General features: G+C 42.4%; 1 protein-coding gene across 3 annotated transcripts in view; it reads right to left on the minus strand.

The window, feature by feature from the left end:
• Positions 1–20,539, minus strand: part of FAR2 (fatty acyl-CoA reductase 2) — a 112,885-nt gene that overhangs the window by 46,959 nt on the left and 45,387 nt on the right. For all 3 annotated transcript variants that reach the window (XM_085048954.1, XM_085048953.1, XM_085048952.1), the window contains exon 2: positions 11,729–11,954. In XM_085048954.1, the coding sequence (XP_084905080.1) occupies positions 11,729–11,917 (189 nt within the window). In that variant the 5' untranslated portion in view covers positions 11,918–11,954. The remainder of the gene's footprint in view (positions 1–11,728; positions 11,955–20,539) is intronic.

The following is a 20,539-nucleotide window of genomic DNA, read 5'->3' on the forward strand; positions in this document are numbered from 1 at the left end:
CTAGGGAAGCTACCAGCACTCAGGAGCTCAGTGATCCAGATCCTGTTTGCCTAAGTTAGTTATTACTCATGGCAGCACTGCCAGTTACCAGTAGATAGTGTGGCATAAAGAATGGACTACAGTCTGGAGATTTTTTTAAGGTACTAAACAGGATAAGTTCCCAGATAAACTCTCAGGGAATTCTACTTATAAGTGACCTCCAGGCAAAGCATGAACCATTAAACTCTTGCATTTTGACTGTCCAGCCAGGTTTCTTTTCCCCACCTTGACTATAACATCCTTGTCTGCATGTTGGCATTCTGATGGAGACACTGCTGAAAGCTTTGCTAATGTCTGATTTCCACAGCTTTCCCCTCATCCACGGATTCAGTGATTTTATCACAGAGCAGGACCAGACTGGTCCAGCAAAGCATACCAAGGGTAAATCACAGAACCATGGAATGGTTTAGGTTGGAAGCAATTTCAAAGATCAGGGATGGGGCAGCCACAGCTTCTCTGGGCAACCTGTGCCAGGGCCTCAGCACCCTCACAGGGAACCATTTCTTCCCAAAATCCAATCTAAACCTCCTGCCTGTCAGTGTGAAGCCATTGTCCCTTGTCCTGTCACTCCAGGCCCTTGTCAAGAGTCTCTCTCCATCGTTCTTGTAGGCTCCCTTCAGGCACTGCAAGGCTGAAATTAGGTCACTGCTTTTCCAAATCCATGCTGACCTTCAAGTCACCTCCTTCTCCTTCATGCACCCAGAAATGTGTCAAGAAAATTTACTCCATGATTTTTTTTTTTGCAGGGACAGAAGCGAAACTGCCTGGTCTGCAGCTGCCTGAATTGTCCCTCTCAGCCTTTCTGACAATGGGTGAAGCATTTGCCCTTTTTTCCAGCCATAAGTGTCCTCTAGAATGTGGAAATCCCAGAGGCATCTGAAATAAATGGAATACACAGTTCTTCATGCTCTCTCTACCCCTGTGGCAAAGAAACTTGCTGCAAAACATACACACAGACACAGAGTTCTAGTAAAATCAACTTCCAGGAGATCAAAACAAGGGCAGCAGCTTGGGAAGTGCCCACATCCAACAAGAGAGTCAACCATCAGGGAGACAGAGAGCCTCCAGGCATGGATACAGCCTGGTAAGGAACACATCAGCTTTGTGAATGGGTTATTTCCTCTCTGCAAGCAACCTCCCCAAGAAGAAATCTACCCATAAAAATGTTTTTCCCTGCTCCACCATGGAGAATTCTGCCACACTTTTTATGGAAATGCCCTTCCCAGTGCTGAAATTATTTGTGGGTGGGCAGCTCAGGTGGTGAATTCCTCAGGTGTGGGCATACATGCAATGCCAGAAGTAGCACAGCTGTATTCACCTGGTCTTCTGAAACACGAGCTTATCACTTGAAGGATGATAAAACCTTCTGCTCCCCTCCTGCAGCCCTGTTGTTGTGTTCTCACAGCCTGCTTTATACCTGAACACCTAGAATAGTGAGCAAGGTACTTCTAATAAGGTTTAAAGAGGTCAGACTGAGAGGTATTACAGAAAGAATCATAAAACTTTTGAGTGAAGGTGTAATTACCCACACTTACACAGAGTGTGTGCTAGCAGGTTTTGATACATCTTTAATAAATAAAACATTAATGTACACTTGAGACCAGTACAAAACCCTCTGGACACCCTAATTTTTCAAGATGTATTCACTAACGAAAGGAGAATCTAAATAACATTTTCTTGCTTCATCTTCAGGGGAAATTTTCAATGTCGTGGAAAAAACCGTCAACTGACTAGAAATTTTTGCTATAATTTAGAGCTCTAGTTCTGCAATTATTAAATTAAAAAACTGAAATAGCTAAAAAAGGAAATCGTTACTTTGGAAGAGGTTGTCCCAAAATATTTTGGGGTTTGGTTTTTCCCCCCCCACTCTTTTTAGGGCCATTGGGTTGGAGCTCCAACAAAGCAATGAAGGTAATTCAACAAAAAAGTCCATTTTGCTTTTCCTTACCCATGTCTTCTTTGCCAAAAAACATTTGGAGGGCATTTTTCCCCCCTCCCTACTAGGAAAATACTGACTGTTCACCATGAAAATTTGATTATATAGATGAAGTGCTAGTATTATATACACAACTGTAATCCCAGCAATGCCCAGCCTGGACACAGATCCAGGTTCCTGTTTTGCTGAGCTCAGCAGCAGATTGAAGGCTTTAAACGACATTTTAGTGCTTTGCAGACACAAAACCAAAATAAGAGACCTTTGTCCCTAAACCAAGCTATGAAACCCCACTTTTAAGATGAGATGATAACACAAGGAGACAACTGACAGAGTAGACAAGAGATGAGAAGAAGACACACAGTAATGGAGATCAAAAGGACAGCACACAGTTCATATCAGAGGTTTGTTTGGTTTTTAAACAAGCAGTAAGTCAGTGCTTGTTTTTGTTATGAATATTTGCTATTTCTACTGCAGCAATGCCCATCCAGACAGCCCATGCTCAGTCTCTGCTTTTAAATCTTGATGCAATCAGACACTGACGATCCCAAAGCTTCATGTATGACAAGATCACTCTAAATCTTCCCTCTCCTCTAAATCACACCCATAAATAATAAGCCACTTGGCAAAACTCACCCAATTCAGTCTGTATCAACACAAGGCAAGATTCTGTTAACTCTTCAGTGCCACCCACCTGGACACAACCTCCTTGAATTTAGGATGAAACAGACCCAAACTGCAGCACCAGGCTGATGCACCAGTGAAGACCTTCTTCAAGGAAAACAAGTGGAAGCTTATAGTAACTGAACATATATAGGTGCAAAAATCAGTCTCATGGTAATTTTTGATACAGTGCATAAGGCATGCCTTGATTTTAAAAATATTTAGCTAGACTAGAAACCCTTCCCCTATGCCAGCTCCAGATCAAACACAAGTCAGGCAGAACAGCAGGCTCTGGACAGCCACCTCCACAGTCCAGAGCACAGCAGTGAATCATCCCTGTTCCCTGAATTAATAGGATTTCTCTCTGCAAACTCAGACCAACTCATTTTGGGAGCTTGGCTGCAGTCAGCCTATTGCTGTTCACAGTCACACCATCGTTCACATTTAACTATGAATGGAAGAGCTGTTTTGCTTCAAGCAGCAAAATTAATTTACAACACTAACAATACCCTCGCTCCCTGCTCCCTTAAAAGAAAACAAAAAGTCTAATACAAGCCTCCAGAAAATTAGCAAAGCCCAATTTTCAGGCTTGGGTTCCTTGGCACAATTAAGACATTTTGATTTGTGCATCCAATGACGTGAGTCAGAACTTCACAGTTTTTTAAAGTAATGTCCTTAATATATTTGGCAGTTCTTACAGGTCTGGTAAATGCAATAAAAACAGCAGGTTGGATTTGCCAGAGTAAACTGCAGTCAAAGGTGACCTTCAGACAACTTTCAAGCTGTGTGATCCTTTGGAGGATGGATTTTAGGAATAATCTGGGTGCGGTGGAACACCCAGAAGATTAGAAGCTCTGGATTGTGACTATCAAGATGCCCCACTGTGTCACAAGCAGGAGCTCTCTCAGAGGCCCAAAGGCTCAAAGCATTCATTCCACTGCCATCTCCCCAGCATTTCAACAACTTTGTTCATCCACATACTATTCAGGAATCAGGCTTTGTCTGGGAAGTCAAAACAGAAGTTTTAGACTACCCCACTATATTTAGGATTTCTTCTTAAACTGCTGTTTTGTTCACAACAACTTTATTTCTTTGCAGGGTCCTCCAACAAAATTGATTTTAGCCTCCATCATTCAGTCATAGTATGCTGCCAGAGAAGAAAAAATACTGGTAAAGAAGGCCAGAGCTAGATTTAAGAAAACAGAAAAGCTTCCTTTAAGAAAAAACACAAAAACCAGCTGAGGATAGAGTGGAATAAAATCAGACACAAAGGATAAAACATGCGTTAACTTTACATTGTGCTGAATGACCGAATAGCCAATTCTGTTTTTTGGGTGCTGACTGATGGCTCCATTGCCAACCCATTCCAGGAAAAGAAGAGCCTGTGTTCCTAACTATGATTTGCAGGCCCTGGGAGGTTGTCTGAGGTTAGCTGTCCTCACTCAGCCCCAATTCCAAGCAGAGAATCCTTGGATGAGCTGTGCCACACGAGCAGCTCCGTCGGTGTCCAGAGCGGTTCTGAAGTGCAGCAGACCAAAAGGGAATCGTGCCAACTCGCCCACGTCAAGAGCCAAGTCCTGGGCTCCAGCAAAATGACAAACATTGTTTAAAAACATGTTTGCTGAAGGCCTTGTTGGTGAACGGGTCACTTGGCAAAACTGTGAACACAGAGCATGCTGTGCAGCTGCCTAAAAGCTCGGCTCTCCATGTGCCTGAGCAAAACCAGGATCCAGGAGCAACTGGTGGCTTACAAAGGATGCCCAACAGGACTTCTCTAATGATGTTGCCCCATGGCCTTGCTGCCAGCAAAAGCTGTGGGAAATGGCTCTGATTTCTGTTACTGATGCAAACTCTCAAGCCTACGTAGGAGAGCTTTTCTCTTCAATGCTCTTTGTTGTTTTCCCACCCTCTTTGAAAATGCCATGCTCAACTCCACCATGCCTCTAATGCACACTCTCCCACTTCCTTAAATTTTCCCTCTTAGGATGTGTAGGCAGCAGTGGTGATGATGCTGAAAGCTTTCTCCTGGCAAGGAGACCTGGAAAGGCACGACTTTCTGGATGGAGAGATCTCCGACTGGCATAAAAGTAAATTCCATGGATTAGAGAATCTAAAGCTCCCCTTCAGTCACTTGAAAAAAATCTAACACTAGGATACTATTTCCATCTCCAGCTTGACAAACAAGGTCGAGTTTGGATGCAATCACATGGGTAAAGAGGTGGATGAGAGTCGCAGTATCAACAAAACAATTATTTCTTGGGTTTGGCAGCTTCAAAACCCAGAAACTGTCTAGCTTGCTTATGCTCCAAGGCTTTTAGGCTGGAATCACAGTATTGGTTTCCCAGATATAGAAGAGTGATTAACTGCATTTTCATCTCTGTACCCAACACTTTTCCCTGTGTTTAAATCGTTGTCATCTGAAGCTGAAGTACTGGCAGGGAAATCAAACTCACACATGTAATTATCCAGAACAAGAAGAAAATCCACCAGAATGCCACAGAATTGAAAGGACAACTTGTAAACTACTTATTTGGGCCCATCACCTCTCTGAAATCCACCCTTCACAAGATACTCCATCAAAACTAAATGAAGGTACCAAAAGAAATTTTACTGATTGCAGAAACTGGGCCTTGGCTGCAAACCAGCAAGTATGGAGGGACAAATGCAAATTCAAGCAATGTTATGAAGATCCTTTGAAGCTGTGACTCAACTGCAATCTTAGTTTGCTAACTCCCTTATGAGATTCCCTCTTTCTTCTGTATGACACCCTTGCACATTAAAGAAAAAATATTGTCAAGTTACAGGCTGTAAGTGTCCCAAAATATCACTGCTTATGGAGCACTAAAAACGCCTTTCATTTTACAGATGGCAGCAAATGCAGCCTAACTGCAACCTCTATGCTGTTACTGGGAAGAGAAAATCTTATTGTTGAGGGGTTTTTAAATTGCATCACACTCAAGGTACTGCCTGCTCCTCTGCTTCAAGGGCTGAACTTTTGTCATTTATCAGCTGACAGCATCCTCACTGCAGAATTTTCACTGATACACACATCCTTCAGGAAACCCACCACTAAATAAAACAAAAATGGCTAGCTGGAGAGTACCTTTATGCACAAGTGTGCATTTGTCTGTATACAAATATGGATGCATTAACTGGGCTGCAGAGCACAGTGTCGTGTTGGCTGCATAGAAAGCTTGTCCACAACATTCCTAGGATAAAATGAGGTCTCTGGCTATCAGAGTTCTCAGAGAACAGCCCACTATTAGCCATGACACCTTTAGAGATTTAGCAGAATAACTGAGTATTTATGTTTTAACACGTGCATGTCTCTTGTTAGATATCTTATGCAAAACTGAGAAAATTCTCCTTTCTTTTCAGCTTTTTTTTTTACTTCACTGCATGAGCGACACATACATTTGTCTTTACAGACAACTGGCTATAGGGATTTTTCTGGAATGCTTCTATTTGAGGCTCTGTATTCTTCCCTGGAGGTGTTGCTGTTTAGATTATGATCTACTTGACATCACAAAGTGATTTTAAGGGGAAAAAAACCCAACCAAACAAAAAAAACCTTCTGAAATCTGATGATTCACTGCAGTTCCAGTCCAGGCCACAGAAAAGCTGCATGAAACCAAGAAGTAAAGATAAAAATGAAGGGGCAGCTCTTACAGGCTGCTTTGCAGGTGGTGGGTATGCGTGTAGAATGACATGAAGACAGAAACCATTAACTCCCTTGCTGTTGCAGCTGAGCAATTAGGCACAGAGAAAGCTAAGCTCCACAAAGAGATCTGGCTCTACACTTCACATAAGGCAAATTTTCTGTACACACACCTTGCAAGGACCAAGACTCTGCTGAGGTGGCAGCTGCTGCCAGGCAGGTGGCCCCTGGTTGATATTGCATCACCCTGCTTCACGCTGGGTTTCTCTTTTCCATGGAAAATGAGGGAACTGGTGCATCAGGTTTTGACACAAAAACATTTTTATCACAAAATAAAAGATGAATGCAGTCAAAATGAGCTGAGAAGCATTTCTGCTTTCAAGGACTTGCTAAGTTCAGAGCAATTCACCTCGTTTCTACAGTTTCATATAGCACTGTGTTGTTTTTTGTTTAGAATCCTCTGCCATTTATACATTCTTAACTCCCTTGTGATTTACTGCGTGCCTTTGTACAGCTGGAGAAAACTGAAAACTGCCATTTATTTTAAAAGAGTAACTTTACTACTGTGAATCCCCGCAGGAGCCAAAGGACTGAAGGCAGTTTGCAAAGATGGAGCATTACACTGTGACCTCTCCTTGACAGTGATAAAACTGAGGTTCAAATGCTGTACCATCTGGCAGAGCTTGTGACCTGGAGACAAATGGCATCCCCAAGGCTTGTCTGGCTTTCAGCAGCATTGCTTGTTTTAATAAAAGACAACGTATCGCACCATTAGGTCATAATCCTTCCTAGAGCTTCCAGTACTGCAAGTTCTGCTTTTAAGGGGCAAGATCAGCAGGAACTGTGCTGAAAACACCACAGAACTGCATCTCCAGGTGATCAGAGACTGATGTTTCAGGGAAAGATACAGGCAGGAGTACAAGGAGAAGTGATGTAATATGGGACACAGCTTCTTGCAGATGGAAATGCTTTCAGGAAGGGTCTGGAGCACAAGTCCTAGGAGTGGCTTAGGGGGCTGGATTTGTTTAGCCTGGGAAAAAGAAGGCTCAGGGGGTACCTCACTGCTCTCTACAACTACCTGAAAAGAGGTTTCAACAAAGTAGGGGTCAGTCTCATCTCCCAGGTAACAAGTGACAGAATGGAAAGGAAACAGTCTCAGGTTGTGTCAGGTGAGGTTTGGATTTTGTATCAGGAAAAATTTCTTCACCAAAAGGGTTATCCAGCATTGGAACAGGCTGCCAAAAGGAGTGGTTGAGTCATCATTCCTGAAGGTATTTAGAAGAGATGAAGATGTGATGCTGGAATGGTTTAGTGGTGGACTTGGCAGTGCTGGGTTAACAGTTGGACTCCATAATCTTAAAAGGTTTTTTTTTCCCCAAGATAACTGATTCTATGACTCTATGATTCTATAACTCATTTGTTCTGCAAATGCTCAGAGACAGAAAATATATTATTTGCAATCTTGGCCTTAAACACTTGCAGGGATGGGGCACTTACAGAATCAGAGAATCAATGAGTCTGGAAAAGATCTCTGAGATCATCGAGTCCAACCTATGACCTAAGACTGCCATATTCCATCAACCTAAAAACCTCCTTAACCCTGATCCAGGTACAGGCACCTCTAGAGTGGTCACAGCAGATTCCAGGGATGCTGTTCCAGATGACACTGCACTGGTTTGGCATGGAGAACTTTAACTGTTTATGGTGATGAGTGAGGAAGCAAAAACAAGGATAGCCATAGGAGATGGGAAAAGATAAATCTGGAACGATTTGGTGAGACGAACAGGGCTAACAGAGGGCCTTGCTGGATGTTTGCTGATTAACACAGCACACTTCACGAGGAAATGCTGAAGGAGCAAAGGTGTCTGATAACACTGAGGATCTGCTTTTTGCAGTGGTCAGGCCCATCCCAATGTGCAGGTCCAGACAAAGCTTTGCAGGGAAGAGAAGGTCTGTCTGTGGCATCCACGGTAACTGTAAGGGTTAACTGTGGCTGGATGACAGGAAAAAGCAACAGCACTTTACAGTCACACCCAATTCCCCATTTTCAGCAGCCTCACAGCCTCCCCATTTTCTCTCTGAGTTATCAGAGACATTAATAAAAGCCTTTTCCACTCCCCACTTTGACTGATCTTTCTAATTAGGAACGCTGAACAAATATATCTGAAAAACAGGCTGAGAGCAGCAAGCAGCCTTGGTTCACTGTGTGCAGGGCATGGAAAATGTTCTGCTCTCCCAGGGACAACGGGAAAGCTACAACCAGTGACTCAGCATTAGCCCAGTAACTGCTCTCCAGGGAATCTGACAACCCCTCCAAACATTCCTGCCTTTTTCTGTGCACAGAGGGAGCAGGCAGCAAGAACTGCTCCTCAAAACAATTCCCTACCTCTGATAAACACACACCTCCCAACAACTAATGATTATACAGCCTTGTCAAGCTTTGCCTCATTATCTACATCTCTGGACACATCCAGGCTGCAGCCAATTCTGGAATTTGGAGGGGTTTTTTGTGTACCAGCTGTGCTTTGTGCAAGGCAGACGTGGCATTTCATTAAGCACAGGGTAATAGCTTCATTCCCTTAGGGACTTGCTGCTGGAAAATAGAACATCTCCTTTCATAAAAAGGCAAGGTCACCATGCTGGTTTTGGATTTGATGCTGAGATAATTGAGTATCTGTTCATTATACATTGCATATTAATGAACTGATGCATCTACATGTAAAACTAATTTTACTAGACCTGAGGAAAGCAGCATTATATTACATTCCAAAGTCTATTCAGCTACAGAATGCAGTCAAAAAATGCTCATTTTTGCCCAAACTATTTTTTGTACTTTACTTTTCACGTTGGATTCAGAAGTTGAAAAATTCCAAGAAACCAATTGTTGAAAAGCACAGACTAAGCTATTTTGCCCATTCACACTGCATCACCCTTTTGTAATTCACAGCTGCTCCTCTATTTAACAGAAGTCATCTTCCAGCATAGGTTGGAAGATGCAAGGTTTAAAACCTTGCAGGTATCACCATAAAAGCCACACACATTTCACAGAGATAAATGAAGAGGGATCAAAATTCTAGGCAAGTTCTTTCAAAATATTCGTAAGTGCTACCAAAAATCAGGAGTCCCCAGAGGACCTTACCTGGAGAGTGTAAACAATATGCACTGCAACTAATCCTAACCAATCTCCTTCTCCACTTTCATCTGACTTCCTCTCAAATACTAATTTTATCTCTTTGTTTAGAATATTTAGAAGTTGGCAACCTGGTTTTCTCTGTTCCTTTGGTTCCTGGAATATTTCCTTTCTGGATGTGAAAACAAGACAAGCCAGAGGACAATACCAGGTCAAAGCTAAATGCAGAAGAAGAGTTACTTGCAAAGTGAATGTGTTATGGATGTGTAGAGAAGATTACACAGGGTAGGACATGAAAGAAGAAATAAAGTATTTTCTCTTAAACCCAGATACAAATACTGTTTTGCATTAAATCCTCCAGTAGTTTGTGGGGGAAAGGAATAATTATGCACCTGAGTTTAGAAATTATAGAGGTACATATAAATAAGAGAAAGGATTTTATTCTGAATTTTCCTGTGCTTACTCCAATATATCTCATCAGAGATTACGATCAGAAATTTCAAATGCAAATGTTGTCCGAAGATTTGGAACAAACTTTTGCGGCATTTTTGTTATATACTTCAGGGATTTCCCACACTGGAGGATGCAAACCACAACTGTAAACAAAAGGGCAGTCTCTAGATTGCGATCAACTGGAAAAGACCTGCAAAATTGTTAAGAATAATGTTTCCTACACTCCTCGCCTGTCATTAAATTAACAGTTAGTGGAATTACCAGTTTAATTTCTAGAGAAAAAACCCATCCCCTAGGCTGCCAACATTTGTACATGAAAAACACCTTCAGGGAGAAGGGTCTCTGCCTTAAGCAAGGATTTTTGAATAATTTTAAGAGGATCAGCATCAGAAACACCTTCTTCCTTGAGAGGATCTGGCTGACTTGGGAGAGTTTTTTCTTTCCAAGGCTGCAGCAGCCTAACTTAGAGCTCTGCCTGCTCCTTTTGTTCCCTTGAAACACGTTGAAGCAGCTGCCAAAGGTTCAAGGAGAGGTTATCAGGTCCTGTTCGCTGCTGGCATGTCTGAAACTGCTGACACATGCTAGGAAAGAAAAATGGGTACATCTAATACAGCTGCAACAAAACACCTACTAGGGAACCTCACCTAGAGCTAACACCACCACCAAGCTGTGCTGGCCAACTGAAGAGATAAGCCAGTAGTATTTATACATAAAATGCAAACAAAGCTTACAGAAGTCTTGATAAATACCTCGGTTTATGATTTCCTCAATATTTTAAAACACAGAAGGCAAAAAACACACCACATTTGGGGTTTGTCAGCTGGTGATGGAAACCCATCATCCACAGGGATGAATGCTGAGGGTGGGCTTGGCAGTGAGAGATGAAGGGTTGGACTCAAAGACCTTAAGGGTCTTGTCCAACCTAAGTCACATTCTAGGAGAGACTTGCAAAAGGCAACCAAGGCTCTGTTTCCTTTCCTATCACTCACAATTCTTCCTGAATATGAAAACAATCCACCCTTTGTTAAAAACACACCAAAACCAATCAAACTCAGTTCTTGGACATATGTAAGATTTTTCTAGCTTGATGCCTCAAAACATTTAAAGGAAAAATACACGTTTTCTGCCAGACCTACTTGTCTCAAAGTCATCTACAGGTCTATTTTACCTCTAACTTCTGTAAAAGGAGGAGCTTTCAGTCAAGCTTTCTTCCAACTTTTTGACCAATCCTCTATAAAGATAAGTTGACATTTCTCAGATTAATTCCAAGTAAGTCTTTGCCTGCTAGGGCCAGATCTGTCTCTTCCTCTCATTTCACATCAGCTATGTACAAATTCACACCTGCATTAAGCACAAGCTCAAACTCTGGTGTTTACTGTGGCTGAAGGAGTCTGAGCAAGTTCACAACCTCACCACTGGCTTAAGATCCAGAGGATCTTTAGAACCCTGAGGGCCTCAGGCCAAGTCAGTGTCTCCTTACAAACTCTTACATTAAATACAGCAAAGGGCTTTGACATCCTGCTTTCCACCACAGATCTGGATTTCCTCCCTGGGATGGCTAACCAAAAGCTCAGCAGGATCAAGCCACACAGTTGGAGGTCATGCAAAAAGGAAGTAAAAAGATTACAACATTACAGTGTAAAATGCTGCAGCATCTATCAAAATAAGACAGATACGGGTTTGTTCATGAACAATTCTTTGGGTTGTCTGTCTTAGAGACAGAAAAAATACACAGTAGTTACAGCAGAAGTCAGCATTTTGTTCTTCGTGAACTGAGTAAAACAGCAGCCCTTTGCTTCGCCCAGCTAAATGGCCTTCAGATTAGATTCCAGAACAAACCACATGAACTTACCTTGCATTTCAACATGTTGGCCACTCTCTCTTGCATTGACTGTCCAGCCTTTGGCCTGACAAGAATATAAACTGCTTTCACTTCAGGGCTGGAGCGCAGGAGTTTTTCCACCAGAACTTTGCCCATGAAACCTGTAGCTCCTGTGATAAGTACGGTCTTTCCATTGTAGTAAGCTGAGACTGAAGACATGGTGCTTTCTTGTTCAGTCCCTTCCTGCAGCAGGTACCTGAGAAGATGCAGAAATAAAGCTTTAAAGGCTTTTGAGATAACCTTTTTAGTCATCTACGGCAGCTCACATTAGCTCGGCCAATGGCAATTTTAAAGATGAACTTCTTGAAAAGTATTTATTGTGACAATAAACCATAGAAAGCTGAGAAGCTTAAAAAAAATCAAGCTCAGCCTTATCCTCCATGTGACACCACAGCTGCACACAGAGGTCAAACACAGCTCATGCTGTCCAAGGCTCCCAGCAGGAGATGCTCACTGCAGTGCTGAACACTGTTTATCTGCTACTGTGAAGTGCAGCACGAAGATACACAGCCATCCATACAAGACAAAGGAGAAAGAGATTTCCTCACAAACACTGCTGTGTTTTCCACTTCAATTCCACTGTGCCTATGGCATTCCTTGTCAGCCATCACTCATGGCTGTGCTCAGTCTTTTCCTGTTGCCTCGGCTTGGAATAACACTCTGAAGAAAGCTCTTCTTCATGGAAGATAAAGTGTAATGACATTGCCCTGCACAACTGCAATACCACCTGCAGGTCACCACCCTTTATCAGCTGCTGTGGCCAAAATTTATGCCAGCTCACCCTAAGGAGTGCAGATGTGACAGACCCTCTGCAGAGTTTAGGCTGGCTGAACTCCCCTTTGGAGATCCACTGACATGTTGTTCGCCATGACACTGACCAGGCTCCCACATGACATGTCCCAGTTAAGTATTTTAATCAGATGCAATGGTTTCAGGCCTGTATGTCTCCAGCCATCCTGATTCAAACTCTTAAGTTGATTAAATGACAAACAAGCTGGACTGAATCCTCTTAGAAAAGCCCCTCTTCCCTATTAGCCCAACGGAAGGAAAACAACTATCTTTGGAGAGGGGCAGTCCACAGCAAACACACACTGCAAGGGAAAGGCTCATGAAAAATACCAGGAGATGTTTTGGGAAAAGCCTACAGAATTCAAAACAAAAGGAAACAAGGATAGTAGAACACTGTCAATCACATATTCAAGCACCAGAATGATGATCTTCAAGTATCCCAGAAAAACTTCTCTTCCTCCAGCAGGAGCTTCAGAGACACAAACTAGGGAGTCAAGCCTAACAAAATATCATTCTTCTTTCCCAGTGCTGCCTGGGACCACAGAACTTAGCATCAAACAAATGAAAATCCCCAAATTTCTTTATCCATGACAAATCATCAGGTGTAGAATTCAGTTTAGAAAGTGGGCCAAGCAGAACAACTTCTCAGGGACACTTATTTTACAAACTAATAGCTGTGGGTATTCTGGCTCAGTGAATTTGGTTATTAGCCTACTTTCAGATGTGGTCTAGATTATAACTTAGATGAATGCAGAAGGCTCATCTAGGCCTATTAAAAACCTTGTTCTTATTAAAGAGCTGGCCACTTGGGAAGTTAAACCAACAGGTTAAACTGTTGGATAATTAACTTATTTATAACAAAATGTCACATCTCGTTCGGGTTGGGAAAAACTGACTCATTGGAAGACAGGAACTTGCAGAGCCTGGAAAAGTGTGAGAGATATGCAGGGCCAGAAGGAGGTAGTAGTTTAGCCAGAAGAAGACAAAAGACCCCATAAATTTGGCATGACCATACCCTGCAATGTAGAAAAATTAGAGAGTCACTAGAGGTGATACAAATCCCACTGAACAACAGGAAACAAAAAGATAAAATATAAGGACCATCTCCAGCCACTGGATACTTGCTTTGAATTCATATTCAGAAGATCATATTAGAGCACTTTGCACTGCAAACTTGGAGATTGCCACAGGAATTACTCTCCTTGCCACACTTCAGAAGTGGAGAGCATTTCCAACCTGCATCACTAAACATTGCTGCTTTGCCTTATAGTTGTACATTATTGCACAAATAACTGTTAAATGCTTCAATGTGTGAACATCAATTTATTATGTTGTTTCATTTGGGTTCCCTGTTTCAGCTATCTAAAAGGAACTTCATTTGTTTTGGCCAGATGTTCAATGCCTGCTGGAATAGTAAAATAAATAAATCACACTACTGTGAAGTGTCCCTATAATTAACCATGCAGCCACATTTCATTAAGTATTCCTGAGAAGGACTACATGCACATATAACTGACAGTTCTCCGTCTAGTCTGAGACCATTTTGAATGTTTGATTCCAAAGAAAACCAACAAGGTAATCTCTCAAGCCAGTCTGGTATGATGAAAATGGAAGTACCAAACACAGCCACTGAAAAAACCAAACTTCTAAGGCAATCTGCTGTTACTCTTGATCACTGGCTTAACCTGCTAGTGTTAAAAGGGAAGGAAAATCACATCCTTTCTATTTTCCATAACAAGGCAGTCCAAGTTAGACAGCCTAGAGTTAGTAAGGGCAGTTTCAATGGTGGATCCAGTTGCTCAAGGCCTCCTCCACAATAAAAAGCCACAAAGCATGAGATGGTGCTTGCCTATCATGGGAGAAGATTCGAGTCTCTTGGCAGTACATTTATTTTTCTATTTCCTAAGTGAGCTTCAGAAGAAAATACAAAAATCTTGTACTCATCTGATGCCGTGCTAATTCTCAGGGAAGAAAATCTGTGAATTTGGTTGATGTACAGAAACAAATTCATTTTTTGAGATCATGACACAGAAGCCAGAATGCTGCAATTTGATATGTTCAGACAGATCCCTGAAATTCCACTGGTCATGCAAATTTAAAGAGGCTTTTATTAGGTTCCAAGGCAGATTCCAGTTTATATTCAGGATTGCTAAGATATTTTCCTTTCAACTCAGTCTTGAATTTTTATTGTGTAAAACTACCTTTGGGGGTTTTTTTAGTATTTTTGAGGGGGTTATTGATTTTTCTCTCTTCTTACTGATTTTGCTTGGCCTTTGCAAAGAAAATACTGAAGAACTTATGGAGATTTTAAGGAACCAGAGGATTTGTGAGGTCAAAGGGTGTGATCCAAGCAATGCCTGCTGACCTGACCCTTTGGAGGTCTGCTTCAAAACAGAGAGAACTACATGCATGCCTTTTAGGCTTTTTACACTCAAATTGTTTCCTGCAGAAGGTTATACTCGGCCCTTCATTTTAAGGAATAAATAGTCAATACTGAGCACTTGACTGTTTTCCAGTCAATTAAACTACAAGGGATTAAGTGTCTGGCAGAACTGCCTGAACTATAGTCAGAAGTTGCAGTGAGCTGACCCTTAGTGAGGTAAAGAAGGATATTTCATAGGCTGAGGTTCCTGGCTCTTCCAAAACTGCCTGGAAGTGAGAAAGCCACTGAGTTGTGGAGAAAAGCCCCCGAAAGGGCTTCTTGAAACCCACTTCAGTTGGGTAATGACAGGCAATTCAGATGGTTCAGGCACTAACAGGAGCAGGGAGGTAATCGCTGATGCCACCTGAATTACTGAATGCAGCATCTCTGCAGCAGCACACATCTCTCTGATGCTGACTCATCTTCTCCCAGAGCATGAAAAATCCACAAGCCAGGAATCCCACTGAGCCAGGAACCCCACGGAGCATCCCTGCAGTGTACAAGCTGCTCTGAGGGTAAAGCTGGTACTGCTGCCTCTGGGAGTCTCCTCTGGATCAAACAGAAGGGATGGGCTGCAGAAGGGATGAGCTACAGGATGAGCTACAAACAAAGCCATGATCTGGTGCCAAAGGACGAGGACAGGTGGGAATCCTAATCCTACCAACCCAATACTCCCCTCCTGCAAAAGAAAACCCTCGTGTCCTCAGCAGAATAGCACAGGAGAACTTCCCCCTGCCGTGAGCAGGTATGACTAGGTGACATTTGACAGAACAACTACCACACTGCCCTCGTCTTTCCCCTATTTCAGTGATGCCAATCTGCATCCAGATCACAATGGTGTCATGCAGAGTCTGGCTGCTCTCAGAGCCAGAGTGGTGGGAAGAGAGATGTGGATCTGAGCCTCAGTGAGCGCTGCCACTGCTGCTGCCCACGGCTTCTCAAGGAGGGACAGCAGAAGGGAGGATGAGCAACGCAGGTGGACTGGAAGAGGGGAATGTTTCAGCATGGTTTGGATCATTGCCCTGCTCAACTAGGACAGCAGCCATTTCAGAAGCTTATCTGTTGAGATATTTGTCTTTTCAAATTGACAGCATAAAGTGGAAAAAAAAATTAGTTTTTAGTGCAAGAGCCAAGGACCATAAATGTACATCAATGCCTATAAATGCCTATAAATGTACATCAAGGTTCAAAAATGGCCTCTCTGGCACCTCCGTCTCCTTAGACTTGTTTTGACAAGCTTTTTCTCACACAACTTTATGCAGGGATGTAATTTCTGTAAACGAGAGGGTTAGCCTGTTCAGATAACTCTTTCTAAACATCGTATTATATGTAATGAACCAGCTTCAACCAAAATTACACTTCATGACAAGGAATAGTTTTTGAAACTAAGCTACAGAGAGCAAGAGTCCTTTAAGACAAAATAATTTCAGGCCACTTTCTGAAAATAAATTTTTAATCTTGGGTGAAAATATCCAATCATACATAAAATAGTTTTCTTTAATCAGGATTCTGGAAGAGCCATAATTAACCTGGAACATACAGAGAAAGAAAAAATCCTCTGTTGTTTCAGAGAACTTGTATAGCTGAGGTCAGAAAAATCAGTATAATGTGGTCACAGACTATTTCTGTCTCATCAATTCAATTCTTCAGTCTATTAATTATTTTATGAGTTTCAAATGCACTGCACACTGGGGATGCCTGAACAATACATCTTCATATAATTATTTTCTCTTTTACATTTTGTCCCAGGATGTATTACAGAGACTCCCCAAACTAGGCAAGTAATTATAAAACATAAAAGCAATTATTGCTAACACGTGTTTTTTGCCTGAAAGCATTTGTTACTAGTTTAATCATCAGAAAGTAAATACACACCATGCATGCCAGAAATAGCTGAAACAGTGATTTGTTTTACATCACAATGACTTAACTCCTGGCTCCTCAGTAATACCAGGAGAAGGTCACTCAGCCCCTTTTATTTCATTTTCTGGGCCAAACTCACGACCAGGGAAGTTCCACTGCAATGACCAACGTTTCAACTGGGATTAATGTGAAATAGATTAGATCTGAGCCTTTGGATTTAAATTATTTTCTGCATTTTCAGTAATAAGCAACAGTGAATCAGAGCAGAAAATGGCTGTACAACACTGTGCACCATTTGCTGCTGACACAAACAAGCAGAAAGTACCAGCAAGGAGACACTGAAGTTACATAATATATTTCCAAAGGTCTTTAGGCACTGAAAAGATTTGTGCAGCCTATGAAGTCGGGGGGATTTTACTGATGGCAGAAAATGAAATCACAGAGGATGTTAAAACGGCTGCTCTACGGAAAAATTAAAAGTTCCTTATGGTTTGTTGAACTTCCACAGTTATTTAACGTCACCTAACAGCAACAATAAAGATAAACCTCCTCTCATTTAGCTACAGAACTGAAAGGAAGGTCATAATCCACCCTTTGTACAGGCACTATAGAAGCTAATGCAGCATAAAGAAATAAAATCCTTTGATTCAAAGATGGGCACATTTACAGCCAGACTGAACTCCTGATGATAATCCTCTTTGCGAAAGAGATTTTGCTCCAAGCAATTTACACCAAATATAAATGTTGTTGTTAGAAGCCTGAAGGTTAAATCACTTTTCTCCAGCTAATACATTTCAAATCATTTTTTGTTTGCCAACAGTAGCAATTCAGATTCATAACAGCATCCCCAAGTAGCAACACGCAAGGAGAAACTCATTGCTCCCGGAAACCCTTCGTGCCTTGAAAAACCACACCAGTTTTGCAAAACATTTTAATTTACAGCAGTTAAATCTAAAGAGACAGGGAAGTGTGACAGGATAATTAAGAGCTGGAGACAATGAGCAGCGTGCACAGCCAGATCCTGCAAACTGCTGAACGCTACATGACAGGCGGACAGAGATGGAAACCTCTGGGAATTGTGGCTGCTGGGCCAAAGATCTGCCCCCAGCCCAGGGGTATGGCAAAAGCTGGCATTTCCACACTGCTTAGGCATTACCTGCACAGATTCACAGATGTCCTGACTCTCCAGTGTGACCACCATGAAGGATTGGAGATGAAAGAAGGAAGCAGAAGGGCCACTGATGCGTCACAGCCCAGGAGGAGCCTCTTGATTTTTTTAGGGAAACCTGTTAGTCTCTCTCTGTGTCACTGTGTTCTCTCCCAAATTAAGGAAAACAAGCCTGTGAACATTTAGAGCTGAGACAAGGCAACGGTGCTGACAACATACTTGTGTGTGTCATGTGGGATTTTAAACAAATATTTCTCAGTAGCTCAAATATCAATGTATTCTGCCTCACCCCTATCTAATTATCCACCTAGTAAGAACAGCAGCTACCAGAAACTTCTGCAGCTCCTTTTGCATCCCACAGTCCAACATCTGTATCCACTCTCCCTTTTTTTGGAGAGATCTTTTTGGTTTTTTTTAAAGCTAGTTGTTGCAAAGGCATTGAGCAGGTTACAGGATCAAAGCATAGATCAGGACTGGAAGGGAGGTTTTGCTTTGCCTCAGCATAATTAAATGCAGACATCCTACATCCGAACCTTTCTGCAGGCAATCCTTCCCCTTCTCACTGCCCCAATTCACTCTTCACAGCCATCTTCTCCTTGCTCTTTCTCCCATGATCTCCATAACCAGCAGTCTTCCCCCAAAACCCTAAATCCAAACCCCTGCCATACCTGCTGCACCCTGGCACTGCAGAAGGGAGGTCTCAGTGAAGAGTTAACTCTCTGTGGTAACAGGCTTGTCTGGCACATTTATTTTATTTCAGACATCTCAGTTGGTAACTTCTTATTTGCATCCAGCAGCTAATGTATTAATTAATGAAGGTTTTCTGTCCTTTTTCACTACTTGTCCTTGTCCCAGTCAAACATAGTGGCACCAGCATTTATGACATTTATGATTTTTTTCCCCCTGAAATGGTTATCAAGCACTGGAACAAGCTTCCCAGGGAAGTGGTGGAATCACCAACCCTGGAGGTATTTAAAGACGTGTAGATGTGGCACTTGGGGACATGGTTAAGTGGTGGACTCGGCAGTGTCTGAAGCACAGAATCACAGAATGGTTTGGGTTGGAAGGGACCTTAAAGATCATCTCATTCCAATCCCCCTGCCATGGGCAGGGACACCTCCCACTGTCCCAGGGTGCTCCAAGCTCCATCCAGCCTGGCCTTGGACACCTCCAGGGATGGGGCAGCCACAGCTTCCCTGGGAAACCTGTGCCAGGGCCTCAGCACCCTCACAGGGAAGAATTTCTTCCCAATGCTCCATCTAAACCTCCCCTCCTTCAGCCTAAGGCCGTTTCCCCTTTACTCTCACTATGTGCCCATGTGAAAAGTCCCCTGAGCAGGGCAGAGGGGCAGAATTCCCCCTCCCCTGCTGCCCACGCTGGGGCTTAGCCCAGCACAGGGTGGTGGTCATTGTCCACTCGCACCCTGCAGACACTCAGTGAGCTCTGCAGCCACCAACACCCTCCAGTCTTTCTCCCCAGTGATCTTTAAGGTCTTCTTCAACCTAAACAAACCTATGGCTCAGCCAGTTTAAGAATACTTGCACACAATTTGAGGGCAACCAGCGGCTGAAGTGTTTTGGTGGTTTTTTTCCTTTTTTCTAAGCCCCACTGTTGGAACAGTACAATCAGCACAGCTGCTCTGAAGGACAGCAGCTGCAGGTTTGCTACCTCCCCAGCAATTTCCACATTCCAGCACTCATGGAAGACTATCCCACAGTGGCCCCAAAAAGGACTGGGGAACTAAACTGTCTACATTTCTTGAACAAATGGAAATGAATGATTGATGGCAGCAATGCAAATATTTTTTGAGGTTACAACAACCACACTCTTCACAAAGGCGCTGTCATGACATAAAGAACGGTGTTCACTCAAGATTTAGAGTCAACAGCAATATTGGTCCATGTGAATCAATATCACTGATCATTATCTAGTAAGTAAATCTATGCCATGGAATGATGGAGAGATTGCTTTCCTGAGACTAACCTCCTTTTTTCAGCTGTCACTCCATACAGCACTCCTGTCAGGTAAATATCTAAGCACAATGTTCCAAACTCCTGATGAAATCCAATGAAACTGAATTTATCTGTTTTCTTAAGAAAACAAACAAACAAAAAAACCCTGCAGAAAACAACAGAAAAGAAACTGAGGACCATGTACGGGAACACAAAGTGATGACCCCCTAAATGACCATGCTTTTAAAAAACAAAAAAATTATCTAAGCCATGTTACCTTTTTATTTTTACAACCTTTTTCATAACTACATCCAATGGAAGATATAAATAAAAAATACAAGTAACTCCTGTGCAGACTTATCACTATAAATGCACATTTTTGCTTGTACTAAGCTTCAAAACAAATGCAAAATAATTAATAACTGGCTGAATAATACGAGCTGAAAGAACCCAAGCCAGCTGTAGGGATTCAAACACACATGCATGTATTTACCATTCCCAGTTTCTGATGAGCACAGAGTCCCCCATTCACTCTGTCTGGATCCCCCAGATCATGAAGGCTTTCACTGGAGACTTTTCTTTAGCAA

This window comes from Lichenostomus cassidix, chromosome 1Aa, assembly GCF_008360975.1.
Source record: "Lichenostomus cassidix isolate B80296 chromosome 1Aa, HeHo_3.0, whole genome shotgun sequence".
NCBI lineage: Eukaryota > Metazoa > Chordata > Aves > Passeriformes > Meliphagidae > Lichenostomus > Lichenostomus cassidix.